A 13,562-nucleotide genomic window follows, 5' to 3' on the forward strand; every position below is an offset into this window, starting at 1 on the left:
TATCCTGTGATTCCGTGAATGACTTGAAGCAGACTAGCGAGCTCATCGTTTCTCCTGTTGCATCAAGCGCTCGATGAGTTTTGTGTCTTCCTGTGCAAGTTGCTGTCTTAGAATGCTGTCCACGTCTGCGCTTGCGCTTCCGGTATTTATAAGGTGGAGGATGAGCTCTGAGTATTCGCGGATAGCATCGCCTTTCTCGCCGCCTGCACGCCGCGCTTTGCGTAGAGCCTCTTTGCCATTCTGTATGCCGATATCGTGATTCCAAGCCTCCTGCTTAGGTGGAAGGCCCTTTAAAAGCGAAGCGGGAATAGCGGGTTTGCTCTCGGCAGGTGGGAGTGTAGCAGCATCGATTTTAAGGAGCTGTTCAGGCAGATCGGGATACTTTCGGAAGAGAAGACGAAGCTTTTCGGATGTTTCAAGGGCTTGAAAGGGGTTCGAAGGGTCAAAGGGTCGGGGCTCCGAGACTTGTTGGGATTGCGATTCTGGTTGTGAAGGTTCGGGTTGGGTTATGACTTCAGGATCAGGAGGGTGGTTCTCGCGATGGATCTTATTACATGCGACAGAGCAGCTTGAAACTTGTTAATCGATTATTCATTTTGGTTACAGAGATAAACTTACTATGGAAGACGACATCGAGGGCATTTGTACTTTGGCGGATTCGTGTTGCAGATACCACATAGCGAGGGGTTTGGTGTTGTTGTCGTTGGCTTGTCAACTTCTTCGGTCTGAGCTTGGTCAGTTGGCGTAGGAGCTTCTTCTGATTGAAGAATCGGAACATCTGGCGTTTCTTGTTGCTCTTGTTGTTCTGACATTGTGGTAATATAGCAAGCAATTATGTTGTTTAAAAATCCAATCGTGATTAAAGCAATAGCTTGGTATTTTTTCTCGATGGAGTTGTTAAAGAATGATGGAAGCTGTAAAAGAAAAAAGTAAACGAAAAAAAAACAGATCAATCAATACAAACATACCTAAAGTTCAAGGGGTCCAAGACCGCCCCGCGTCATTGCGCGCTTCGGCTCAGGACGCAACGGCAATAGAAAAAAAAGAATAACCAGGACCTGGTCCGTGCTTTCACATGAGGACTTTAAACTTGCCCTTGCATCATAAGAAGCTCACACATTACTAATGTTCAGGCCAATCACGGCTTAGACAATAGGTTACCGAGAGCGGCGAAAAGTTGCGATATCATAACCGTCAAGTCCGAAACGGTTTTCTCTCTTGACCTAACCTCACCATAAGACGTATATTTCATAGATCTCTCCAAACTTTCTGGAATCTTTTGTCTTCTAGTGGCGATATCGTCCATTCCTTCGACTCTCACCCTCTTCAATCCCTACATCATGGCATCCTCTAGAACCATGTCACGGACATTGGCCACTCTCACTCGGCCTGTCACGGAGACATCCTCCCGAGCAGTCCCACGATGGACTCGCTCAATGGCCACAGTTCGATCACAGATTCCTTCCATCTCTTCTGGCTTGCGACCACTTGCGCAACGACAGCGCATCGTCAAGACGGCAACACCGAGTCTCGCTGGTATCGGTAGCGGCGTCCGAACCATATTCATCCAGACAGAGAATACCCCGAACCCGGATGCCCTCAAGTTTCTACCAAACCATCGAGTTGTGCCCGAGGAATTTTCTACGCCTTTCATCGAATACCTCAACCCTCGAGCAACGATTTCGCCGCCGCACCCCTCTCCTCTAGCCGCCAAGCTCATGAACATTGATGGAGTCACTTCGGTCTTTTATGGTGCTGACTTTATAACCGTCACAAAAGCTGCCGACGCCAACTGGGCGCACATTCGCCCCGAGATATTTGCACTTATTACCGAAGCTATCACTGCGGGCGAGCAAATTGTTACCATTTCCGAGCGTCGTGAGGGAGAGGCTGGGGCTCCTGTTGAGGAGGACAGTCTTGCCTACAATGAGAACGACAGTGAAGTTGTTGGCATGATCAAGGAACTTCTTGAGACACGGATTCGGCCAGCCATCCAAGAGGATGGTGGAGATATTGATTTCCGCGGTTTTGACGACGAGGGCTACGTGCATTTGCGTCTGCGAGGCGCTTGCCGTACTTGCGACTCAAGCACAGTTACACTCAAAAATGGAATTGAGGGCATGCTGATGCATTATGTGAGTTTCGACAATCATATTCCTCTCACGCATTTCTAAACTAACATTGCTCTAGATTGAAGAGGTCAAGGGTGTTAAACAAGTGATGGATCAAGAGGAGGAAATTGCCCTGCAGGAATTCGAAAAGTTTGAGGAAAAGCTCAAGCAACAAAAGGGTCAGGCTGCCTCAGCATGATGCACTGGCTGAGAGGCTATGGCTAATTCTTATCTGTATATTAGTTTGATCGGATAATTGGACGATACCCACGTATGCCCTCTTTTCCCCTTTTCATGTTTGCTATCCTTTTCAAAGAGCTATCCTTGGGATGTAGTTATGGTCTAGGAACGGCCGCACGTAGTAGGACTGCTATAACTGCTTCTGTTTCATGTCTCCATTTCAAAGAATTGGCAAAGATACTACCAAAAATACTGCCAAAACAAAGGACTCCAGTGGTGGTTGAAACAACCTATTCGGACCCGAGGTTATGAGCGAAGAGATCGGTGGTAAGCCCTAAACTGTGATGCTGCATGTTACTACAAGCGCATTGTACCCAAAGCATTTGATGACAGTTTTGCCAACGTAAGTATTGAGTAATCCAAGCCAGTGGGAAGCCCGAGTTGTTTAAAATGCGATCCGTATCTTTGAGATATCCACCGCTAATGTATGTAGCTGGCTCGCAACTATCCGTGCGAAACAAAAGAGGGCAGGCTGGGTCCGGTCTTGTTCGAAATCGACAAATGTTGGATCCGGAATAGATAGCCTCTACTCGAGAAGAGTTTGAGCGCACTGGGCCACGTCGAGTATGCTTGTCGGTGTCTCGAGCTATCGCTTCTGCTGCCTTATTATACGAGATTGACGATGCAGGTGCAGGAGTCAAGACGCATTGGGCGGCATGATACCGGCTCAATTCTGTTGTTTCTTTTTTGCTTTATTTGAGCGCGTCAATGCCTGGACGTCAAGTGACTTAAAAGACCAGGAACGACCTTGACTGGGTAGGTTTGGCAGCTGACTGGAAGAGATTTGAATTGTTCTTATGACTTGAATGGAAGAAGAAGGATCCGCACATAACTGTAGGGGACCCTAGCAGACGTACAGCTCGCCGAGACTTTAACCTTGAACAAACATGCGCCAGATCGCATGGATCCGAAGATGAAGCGTTGCAACTACTAAGCCATTCAAGCACACCGTAATTGGTTCGGTTGTCGCGATCTGGAAGCTTTCGGATATTATTCGCCATAAGTTCTGTCTCGCTTTCGCAAGGACTTACCCAAAAGGTAACGTTGAGTCAAGAAGATAGAGATAGGGAATTTGAATACCACTACTACTGAATCCGGCCCCGCTTAGAGCTCCGACTGCACAATTAGCCGTGCCAGTTAAGAGCCGCCTTGAAGATACCAACACCTCCGTGGCTCCGCCGGAAGAATGTCGCTCAACTGTCGACGTCAAGCAGACACTGCTTTCTTTTTTAGGGTGTGGAGAAGCCAGACCCGGAAAGTTGTCGGCAGCGTTTAAACAAAACGGCATTGCGGCAACAGCAAAAGAGAGCCCTGCGTCAATATGCCGGGACTCTTTAAAGACAAGCATGGGTATTCGCAGTCTTATGGCCCGGCGGCACAGCTTTGTGCATCGCCGGATATCTACCCAGAAGGAGCTTGGCCAGAGGACCGGCAAAAGCTGTAGAGCCAATTCAACCGTGAATCTTAAAGAGCAACCAGTCTGCACTAGAAGCCCGTTGTAGTGGGATGGCGCCTTGGGATTCCCGGGCCGGTTTCTATGATTGGCGCGGGAGACAATATGCAGTGGGTGATACAGCCTCCACCGAGGCAATAACCCCACAAACCCCTCAAACGAACGACGTGGGCGAGCTGTTGGCGCGTTCCGGATCTCAAGGCCCTGGCTTCTTGTTTCAACGTGGGGAATCAGATTTGCCTTGCGAGCAGGCAACCAAACATATACCCATAGCAGCGCGCATGACCCCAAATTTTTCTCCGTACAAGGAGAGGGTAGTGCTATGATTTAAAGAGCCATTGCGCCTCGATTTGGACGTGTTCGTCACCTCTCTTCGTGTCTTCTTTCGCTTTCCTTCAACTCATAGACTCTTGACTTGCGTCGCAACACTAGTACCAAACCCACGACTTACACGCATTGCCCATAATGAGTCCCTCAGCAGTTGAAGGTAACGGAGTCGTGGACGTCAAGACAACTCTCAAGCCCAATGTTGGTGTTTATACCAACCCCAACCATGACCTCTGGGTTGCTCCTGCTGAGCCCTCCGCCGAAGCTGTCAAGTCCGGTTCCGACTTGAAGCAAGGTGAGGTCAGTGTTGCTATCCGAAGCACTGGTATCTGCGGGTATGTTGTTTTTGTCCTTGTCCCTGCCTCACCAAGAACATTTGCTGACAAGAACACAGATCCGATGTTCACTTCTGGCACGCTGGTTGTATCGGTCCCATGATTGTCGAGGGCGATCACATCTTGGGCCACGAGTCTGCCGGCGAGGTCATTGCCGTGCACCCTTCTGTCAGTCATCTCAAGGTTGGCGACAGAGTCGCTGTCGAGCCCAACATTCCCTGCGGTACCTGCGAGCCTTGCCTTACTGGCCGATACAATGGTTGCGAGACCGTCCAGTTCCTGTCTACCCCTCCCGTCCCTGGCATGCTCCGCCGATACATCAACCACCCCGCAGTCTGGTGTCACAAGATTGGAAACATGTCATATGAGAACGGCGCTCTTCTCGAGCCTCTCAGTGTTGCTCTGGCCGGTATGCAAAGGGCCGAGGTTCGTCTGGGAGACCCTGTTCTGATCTGCGGTGCTGGACCTATCGGATTGATCACACTCCAGTGTTGCGCTGCTGCTGGTGCTTCACCCATCGTCATCACCGATATTTCAGAGAGCCGACTGGCATTTGCCAAAGAGCTCTGCCCTCGCGTTATCACTCACAAGGTCGAGAGACTATCTGCTGAGGATTCCGCGAAGGCCATTGTCAAGAGCTTCGGCGGTGTCGAGCCTACCGTCGCTATGGAGTGCACTGGTGTTGAGAGCAGCATCGCCGCTGCGGTTTGGTCTGTCAAGTTTGGCGGCAAGGTCTTTATCATTGGCGTCGGAAAGAATGAGATCAACATTCCCTTCATGCGCGCAAGTGTTCGCGAGGTAGACATTCAGCTACAGTACCGATACTGCAACACCTGGCCCCGAGCCATCCGCCTGGTCGAGAACAACGTGGTTGACCTTTCTAAGCTGGTTACCCACAAGTTCAAGCTTGAGGATGCTATCAAGGCGTTTGAGACGTCGGCGGATCCCAAGACCGGAGCGATCAAGGTCATGATCCAGAGCTTGGAATAAAATATGAAATGATGATTAAGAGGGATATGGTGCTTGGCGTATGCTTTTGACTTCGAGGCGTGAGTCTAATAAAAGACTGTAAATAGCCTCTTTGGGACATAGACATGAGAATTTAACAAATTCGCGAAGAACTGTTGTGTGTTTATTATAAATCGTGGGTGATGATGTCAGATAGAGTTTTCCTAGTGATGTTGCAGGAAACGATGATGGACGCTTGTTAGTAACAATGACATTGAATAGTAAGACCTTGTAATGGAATAAAAAGAAGAGGAATAGTTTTCTGCCTCGTTAAATATTTGGAGAGATCTTAGAATAGAGGTTTATAAGAGTGAATTCATAGAGGTGTTTGCCCGTTCGCCCAGCGGGAGCGCGGGTACCTGTACCATAAGAGGATTAGCGCATCACTGTCGGCTCCCGTCCAACCACCATCCAGCGAGTTCTCCCGAGCTTTTTTTCTCCCTCAGACGACCTCACTTAAGATCACGACCAGCTTCGACTCCATCAATTGACCACCCGCAGCCGGTCTTTCCACCCCGAGGAGCTCCGATTTCGAATCTACGAGGCATCTCGCACTCTCTTCATAGTCTTAACCGCCGCAATGTCTTCCGTCGCTCGTCCCATGCTCCGCTCGCCGGCTCTACGTGTCGCCGCCCGACGCTTCGAGAGCACCACTGCTCAGAAGGCTGCCGAGAACGCTAAGCAGGCTGCCACCAGAGCCCAAGAAGGTCTATCGCGTGTCACATCTACTGCTGGTCCTGCTATTGCTGGTTACGCAAAGGGTGTTGCTAGCACTTTGGGCAAGGTCGGCGGACGAACGGGCAAGATCATCGGCTTCGTCGAGCGTACGTCCATCATCGCTTGGGACCTAGTTGCCGACCGCTGAGTGCTGACATTTCAAACAGGACAAGTCCCCTTCGTCGTCTACTACTCCAAGGTCGGCCTCGAGCTCGGCAAGTTTGTTTTCCACAACCAGAAGATGAGCCCTCCGTGAGTTACAATTCAGAATTGCCTCGTTATGGCGGGATAATCGGCTAATGCAGGTCCAACAGTAACATGGCCACTTTCCAAACCACCTACCAAAACCTCATCAAGTCCATCCAGAACCGTACCATCATCCAGTCTTCTCAGAACCTTGTCCAGCAGGTGCGGAATATCGGCCCTGCCCAGCTTGCTGCTGGCGGCGTCGTTGCGGCTGAGGTCCTCGGTTTCTTTACCGTTGGTGAGATGATTGGTCGATTCAAGCTTGTCGGCTACCGCGGCGAAGTCTCTTCTCACCACTAAACGGGTCTCTTGTATTGGAGCAGGAGTTGTAAGGATCAATCGGTGCTGGACCGTGATGAGCAAATAAGGACGAATGGACTATAGACATGGGCCTTCCTGGCTAAGGACGTCTGGGAGGGTCTGGTTGGAGACTGATTGTTTCGGGGGAGTTGAAAACTGGGAGACTTGGGAATACCGGTCTCACCGGACCTCGATGTTTGTCCTGAGCATCTTTCTTTTGTAGAACTGTACATCAATCAAGCTGCGGCGGGTGATCCCCGCTGTGGAGGGCTTTCGACAATGATATCTAATAACGAAACGACCCTTATTGATGAAAGAAACCTTGTAAAGTATTGTACTATTTTATCCCATGATGCACTCGATCTATTATTGAACCACCACCTTGCATTGGTTCATCGGCGTGAGCAGCTTGAAGTGCCTTGCTGAGCAGCCTTGTCTGATGAGCTTTGTCGATGGTGGTCATGGCTCAAGCCCCTCCTCGACTGTAACAGAAATGCTGAAACATTTGTATTGCTTCTTGTAACAACGATTGCCAACCCCCCCTCGAGTTTCAGAAAGTTAAATTCGAAAGCTCCTCCAAAGTGTGTCTGAAGAGCCTCCCTCCCCCACTCGAAATCACACCCATCTTTTCGAGGCCCAATTACCGACAAACCACCATAGGTCAGCAAACTCATCAAACGTGATATTCCATACCTGCTTCGGATTGAAATAAGATAAAGTTTGCAGGACCAACTCAGTGGGACTACGTATCATGCACATCGAGAAGACTACACAGCCAGATGCAGATCTGCTGCGCCGAGAATCGCCCTGAATCGGTCGCCGAAACAAAATTCGGCAACGTATAAGCTTATGTCAAAAGAAGCAATATACACCATTGTGACGATGGGGTTTTGCACATCGTTTTCCAGACGGTTTAGATGCACCAGATTTTTCAAGAAGTTAAAGTTAAAGGCAGAACGTAGTCCAGTATTTATCTACGCTCGTCATCTCATCGCGACAACGACTATTTGACTCAGGTGAAGCCTTGGTCAATCAAGGACTCGGTAGATGCCGTCATATTGGTTTATAGAGACGTTGGTATCCCACGAATGGGGACAATACTTTGCGGTAAATATACACAGAGGTTATATAGCTCAACTGGGGTAAGGCTTGCGAAGAGTTATGCTCAATTGGGATCTTCTAGATCATATCGCCATCATTCCAAGAATCTCGACCCTGTTGTCCACCTTCTGCTTCTGGAAGCAAGTACAGATCCGGGGTATGGGCCCTTTCATTCGCCTAAATGCCCCATTTCCACACAACAAGTTGGCCGGGCGTCTAACAAACCATAGCCCCGACTGAAGGATGTTGTAGAGATGAAGGAAGGCACAACCGCGCGCGAAGATCGTGTATGAGATACAGGGGACGTAGTGTGGCCCGGTCGAGTCATCCGTGCGATCCGCACCCTGGCCTGGGCTGGAGCCCCGAAACGAACGAGGCCCGTCCCGAGGTGTGCGGACCTATTATGGAGTTCCGGATTGGCCCTTGGCAGCGCAGTCCTTTTTTCTCAACCTGCGCCGTAACCACAATGGAGCCGTTGAAATATACGCGCTCAGGGAATGGTCCCCTTGGCAAATATTTTTGACCTGGTGACTAGCGTCTAGCGGTCAGATAATTTCGCCCGATCGACAGGCTTCTTCATAAGGGTTGACAGGTTGATGTGATCAAAACCCCGCTGTTGGTGATACCAACTAGGATCCTTGTCGTTAACCGTCAGTGCCACGCTCATTTTAAGGAGAAGCGTTTTTTGAAACTCGAGGGACAGCCGAAGGATGAGAAGAGAGAAGCACTGTAACATGTTTGGAAAATCGTGGTATCATTTAGGAACCGCCAGGGTGTTGTTGCTCACCGCGCCTGTAACCACGCCATCTTGCTCAGGGCCGGTTTGGGCTCACAACTACCCTAGCCAAGAATTGAAGAACAAGGCCTTACTAAACTCCTGCCTTGGTGGATTTCAGATGGTGCTTGTGAGCTTCATGGAGATATGCCCCGAATTTGTGTCCTGCGTTGGCAATCTCTTCTGAGCCAAAGCCGTGGCTTTACTGTGGCGGGCCAGGCTTCCTCGCTGTCCAGACATAGCTGCAAATTTGTTAGCTAGATATAACAAAGAGGGACTGGAAACTTACATATTGCAGTAAGTGTGGAATCGTAAAACGCAGGTCTCGCGCTTTGCTGTTGTACATAGCTTACGAACGTCCTCGGGCTTCCAGCCAAGTTTCTCAACCAGTGGTTTCAGGCTCAAAGCTTCTAGGCTATGAGATAGTCCAATATTGAACCACCTGGCAATCTCCCGCTCCTGTCGGTCGGAAGACCAGGGGCAGACATAGGCACGGATCATTTCCTGCTTCACATCTGTGAAACCTGTGGCTTCAAGCAACTGCCGTGTTTCTTGAGGCACAACTCTAGCGATGCGGTTGAATCGGTCCATCCCGTCAAAGAAAAGCTCTGCCCACTTCTCGAATGCGGAATTCGCAGGACGCTCATCATCGTCACACCGGGGTGTCCAATCAACTTCAATGTGTTCCAGGTGGCCAATGCCTGGGGCCAAGTGCCTGATCAGCAGTTAGCGACAAAACTTGTGCAAAAATACTGAACTTACTCGAATATATTGCGGTATACTTGAGGCCACAAGTCTGTTTGGATACTTCCCAATAACATCCGCATGTGTATAAAATCGCAATCTGTGTATAATGAGTCCCATGCGGGTTCCTCTATATCATACTGCTTTGGCAATACTCCTGGAGGGATCCTGTTCTCGTCAGTGGAAGCCCCAGAAGAAAACGTTCTGGGAAGTCTTACAATGCTGGCAAGATCTGGTTTAGATCAACAGCCATTATCTGGGCGTCTGTGAAGCATCTAGATCATGTTAGCGAATGGCTCAAGTCGCTGTAGATGGGGAGAAAACAGACTCTTCCGCCACATTGATCGGCCATATGCCTGTTCCGGTACCAATATCCATCATCCTTGGCGCTTTCCGTTGAATTGGTGCTTGAAACGGCTTGTTATCTCTAGCGAGAAGAAAAACCTTGTGGAAAATATCAAGGCGATTCAACTCTTCCTAAGAGTCGTTTATCAATACACATTTCGCCATCTTGAGAGAAGACAACTCACCGAATCAATGGGAAACAAGTATTTGCCTGGTTTCCAAGACCCGTAGAAACGACCATGCTGCCATATGCCATCTTCGAGATATCTCCTCTCTGACCCATTTACACTATAGTCCAGAAGATAAGTTTGATTGATCCCCAGAGAGCACTTTATGAAAGTTAGCGTACCTGTTTGGTGGAGGCATCACAGCCATAGAGGAAATTGTGGAAGGTCCCACGTCTTGTACGAGATCAGAGTAAATCACGAAAGCCAAAAGGCAAGACAACAGCGCAAGGTGGCTTGGCTGTGGCAGATAACGCACGCAATTTGGCCTGCGTGTTCGAATCCAGGATGAGCGAAGTTTCTAGTGGTGGTGGAGAATATGGCTGGAAATGTTAGCAGATGAACGAATGCAATGTAATAAGCTGAGATCCACCAAATGAGGGATGTATAAGAAAAAGACAACGCGAAAGGTTATTGAGGAAAAGAACAACGCGAGGAATGGACGCTGGACGATGGACACCGCAGGAGCTGAAGGACCTGCAGCGTGCATTATTTGTGTTCTCAGGAGAAGGACAGCAAGTTTCGCAGGCACCACGAGGCCTCAATGAGCTGTTTCAACAACTTGAGGATCATCCGGGCATGGACCCTAAAATGATCCAAAGAACACCGAACAACATTAAGAGCTGGCAAAGCACAGCAGTCATACGCCACTGTTCCACAGCGGCCTTGCGAACGGTATACAGAGTGTTGACTACCAGCAGTTGTGTCGAGTAACAGCCCATTGGTAAAACATGATTAAGGAGAGAAAAAGATGCTTGAGACCCCTCGTACCCGCAGTTTATAGCATTAACACTTACTGAAGTAAAGACAGCTTCGGACTTGAGATTATGTGAAGCTGATCTCCGTGTAGGAGATATATCCGGGAGCTACCCAAGAAACAACAAGGATGGTTGATAATGGGCTGTCGATTAAAGGCAGATGTTTGAAAGGTTGGCTTATGCGAATTGTCAAACTGACAACAGGCAGAACGCTGGTAGCAGACTTCTGGTTTTTGGTCGGTTTCAAATATGCAAAAGAAAAAAGATCTGCAATCCAACAAAAGACCTTGTTCGGCAGGTTTCAGTGTGAGTTTTCCCTCTCTTCACGATTCCGTTGGGTGAAGGTGCAGAACGTAAGGTGGTTGGTTGTTGGACGAAGACCAGTCCAGCTAAGTTGAGTTTGAAGATTGTAGGAGGGGTTTTTGTTCTCCTAGGCTTCTTTAGGAACGCGATTGCCTGGACAATTGATATCTCGTTGGTCAGAGATGTATGAATGAAATTGCAAAAAGTCGCAGCTGGAAGGAAATAATGTCAATGGCAGAGAAAAAAAGGGTCGCGGTCGAGAAGGAAGCTGGAGAAGATGAGAGGAAGGTTGTTGATACTTATTGCTGTTGGCCGAAGTGTGGAGCTGGAGCTGGAACTGGAGCGCAGGACAGAGCATGACATGGATGAAGGTAAGGTAGGAGGTAGGTACAACTAACATTATGGGAGCTCCTGCCATTGACTTACAATGCGGTCACCAAAGGAAAGGAAAGGAAAGGCAGGTACAGTCCGGTACGAACCCAGACCAGCCCAGGCACAGCGGTCGAGGTACAAGTACAGGCTCTACAAGAGATGGACAGGCATTAAGGAGCAGTTGAACGTGGGACCTGACCTGTGGGTGTGGCTATTGAGGGTCCTCCCACCCATCCTTCCGTCTTTTTTTTTTTACATCACACCCCCTTGTCCAGTTCAAGAGCTGTTGGTCGAGTCGACTCGAGTGTTGCTTGTTATTTATTTATTGTGATTACTATCATGCGCCTCGAGAAGCGGTTGAAGGTTTGTGTTACCATCCCTGGAGCATCTGACGAGTTGAAAGGGGACGTGGCATGAACTAACCAGAATAGATGGGCATAGCAACAATAACTAATCAACCCATCCATCCCTCCATTACTACCTATGCAGTGGAAAATGATGCCCTGCTCTTACGTAGCTCTACTTCATACAAGATTAGCATTGGAACCGCACCTTTTTGGAACAAGCAATTGGCCTACCCACTGCGGCCCGCTCACCAACTTTCATTCTAACCAACAATGGATTTGTTGGCGGTTTCTCACTGGAATCTCGAACTGGAGAATCAATCAGTCAAGCAACGATAACTAAAGAAAGAGAAATGAATGCCCAAGACCAGGCCAGGGGTGTGGCCAAATGGTAGGGCCAAACCGCCGCCTCAACACCACAAGTCATCAGAGGCAGGGGGTAAACCAACCGCGATATGGCTGGACTGAAATGGGTACAGTATTAGCTTTGACTGGGCTGGCGGGGCACGATATGCGTATGAACAGGGAGAACCACTAATACTAGTCCGCTGTCCGTGATGCAAGGAACTTAACTTGCCTTGCCTACCCGTCCATACCTACCACATCATAGTCTACAGTAACAGACTGCACACAGTCTGGCTGACAGGTCCTGCAGCACCTGCATCGCATCGAGCTCTTCCACCGCATGCCTAGCTCGGCCTAGAGGGCTGGAGGCCATGTCGTGGCTTTGCTGGCCTGTGACGTTGGTTTCTATGGCGGAAACGAGGGTTTGTTATTATGTGCCACTCAAAACCACATTCATATTCGGGGTCGTTTGCCTTTCCAAACTCCCGGTATGTGTTTTGGGCCACGGTGTGACCTTGTTTCACCATCAGCGTGAAAGATCAGTGCCGGATCTCACTTGTCGGACGAAACAAACTTTCAGGTGCTTGGGAATTTCTCCCTCAAGAACCTTGGCTCTTATATATTCTTGTTCCGGCGTCATAATTCAGCTGCCCTGTTGTCAGCCCAGGCAAGACGTACCATCCGCCAGTGTCGATAACATGGACATTTGCCGTTTGACTTCATCGTTCGCGTTGGTTCCATTACTCTAACCGCGCCGCGATCAGCCAGTGATCGCTGTCATTGTGGAGGACAGGGTACCGCTGTTGGTTGGAAGCGCCTGTGTTTCGGGGTAAGATACCGATGCCCCTAGCCGGCAGCGGTCTTGTCTCTAGTGATCTTAGCATAAAACCAACAGGGAACAAGGGCCATTGAAGAGGGACTTGCTATTCAGTTAGCTGTTGATCTGATAATTGGATGGATCGACTGATCTAACCCTGCGAAATGAGACCAAAGTTCTCATGGGTATCAAACAACAGGCTCGTCATGTTCAACTCTAGTCTTGCCCAGACCATGACTCAGTATACAGCAGTCGATATTGACTCGCCCCTCTGCTTTCTTTTTTCAATCAGTTTTGAGATTTAAACAACATGTAAGATTATTGGTCAATGGCATATCTGCTCACGGATGCTGTCCGCAACCAAATATCATTGGGCCGTGTGTCCAATTTAGAAAGGAATTTGTCTTGGATTATATGTCACTTGATAGGCCATGCCTGTCTCATGTCGCAGCAAGTTGGGATGTTCTGAATACAATGGCTTAGGTTGGTAGTCGCCTTCCTCTATCAACGGTAAGCGGCTCGCAACAGGGTGGGAAGGAAGGAAACTGCTAAGACCAATTGGCCCTTCCACCTTGGTGATCAGGTGATGCTGCCGTCAACTCGGAACAAAAAAAGACTTCCCCGTCCAATTCTTTCTTTAATAAAATATCCAAATCTCGTCACTCGCCTCACTGCAGTCCATTACAGCCACTGTACA

General features: G+C 49.1%; 5 protein-coding genes across 5 annotated transcripts, besides 1 other annotated feature; 3 read left to right on the forward strand and 2 right to left on the reverse strand.

Annotated features, from left to right (window-relative positions):
- Window positions 1-42: 42 nt before the first annotated feature.
- On the reverse strand, window positions 43-812 carry FPSE_04718 (uncharacterized protein; the record flags this gene model as incomplete). Its single annotated transcript, XM_009257836.1, has 2 exons — window positions 43-568; window positions 619-812. The coding sequence occupies 2 exons, from the start codon at window positions 810-812 to the stop codon at window positions 43-45; spliced, it is 720 nt and encodes a 239-aa protein (XP_009256111.1).
- A 528-nt stretch (window positions 813-1,340) lies between these two features.
- Window positions 1,341-2,310, forward strand: FPSE_04717 (uncharacterized protein; the record flags this gene model as incomplete). The annotated part of the gene is made up of 2 exons (XM_009257835.1): window positions 1,341-2,135; window positions 2,191-2,310. 2 exons carry the CDS (start codon window positions 1,341-1,343, stop codon window positions 2,308-2,310), a joined length of 915 nt encoding a protein of 304 aa, XP_009256110.1.
- A 1,959-nt stretch (window positions 2,311-4,269) lies between these two features.
- Window positions 4,270-5,456, forward strand: FPSE_04716 (uncharacterized protein; the record flags this gene model as incomplete). The annotated part of the gene is made up of 2 exons (XM_009257834.1): window positions 4,270-4,466; window positions 4,526-5,456. The coding sequence occupies 2 exons, from the start codon at window positions 4,270-4,272 to the stop codon at window positions 5,454-5,456; spliced, it is 1,128 nt and encodes a 375-aa protein (XP_009256109.1).
- A 598-nt stretch (window positions 5,457-6,054) lies between these two features.
- On the forward strand, window positions 6,055-6,737 carry FPSE_04715 (uncharacterized protein; the record flags this gene model as incomplete). The annotated part of the gene is made up of 3 exons (XM_009257833.1): window positions 6,055-6,298; window positions 6,359-6,443; window positions 6,506-6,737. The coding sequence occupies 3 exons, from the start codon at window positions 6,055-6,057 to the stop codon at window positions 6,735-6,737; spliced, it is 561 nt and encodes a 186-aa protein (XP_009256108.1).
- Window positions 6,738-8,815: 2,078 nt separating this feature from the next.
- On the reverse strand, window positions 8,816-10,077 carry FPSE_04714 (uncharacterized protein; the record flags this gene model as incomplete). Its single annotated transcript, XM_009257832.1, has 7 exons — window positions 8,816-8,855; window positions 8,903-9,328; window positions 9,376-9,525; window positions 9,576-9,632; window positions 9,686-9,834; window positions 9,888-9,990; window positions 10,052-10,077. 7 exons carry the CDS (start codon window positions 10,075-10,077, stop codon window positions 8,816-8,818), a joined length of 951 nt encoding a protein of 316 aa, XP_009256107.1.
- Window positions 10,078-11,425: 1,348 nt separating this feature from the next.
- Window positions 11,426-11,445: a microsatellite.
- Between the last annotated feature and the right edge of the window lie 2,117 nt (window positions 11,446-13,562).

The sequence above is a fragment of the Fusarium pseudograminearum genome, chromosome 1, assembly GCF_000303195.2.
Source record: "Fusarium pseudograminearum CS3096 chromosome 1, whole genome shotgun sequence".
In the NCBI taxonomy this organism is placed as follows: Eukaryota; Fungi; Ascomycota; class Sordariomycetes; order Hypocreales; family Nectriaceae; genus Fusarium; species Fusarium pseudograminearum.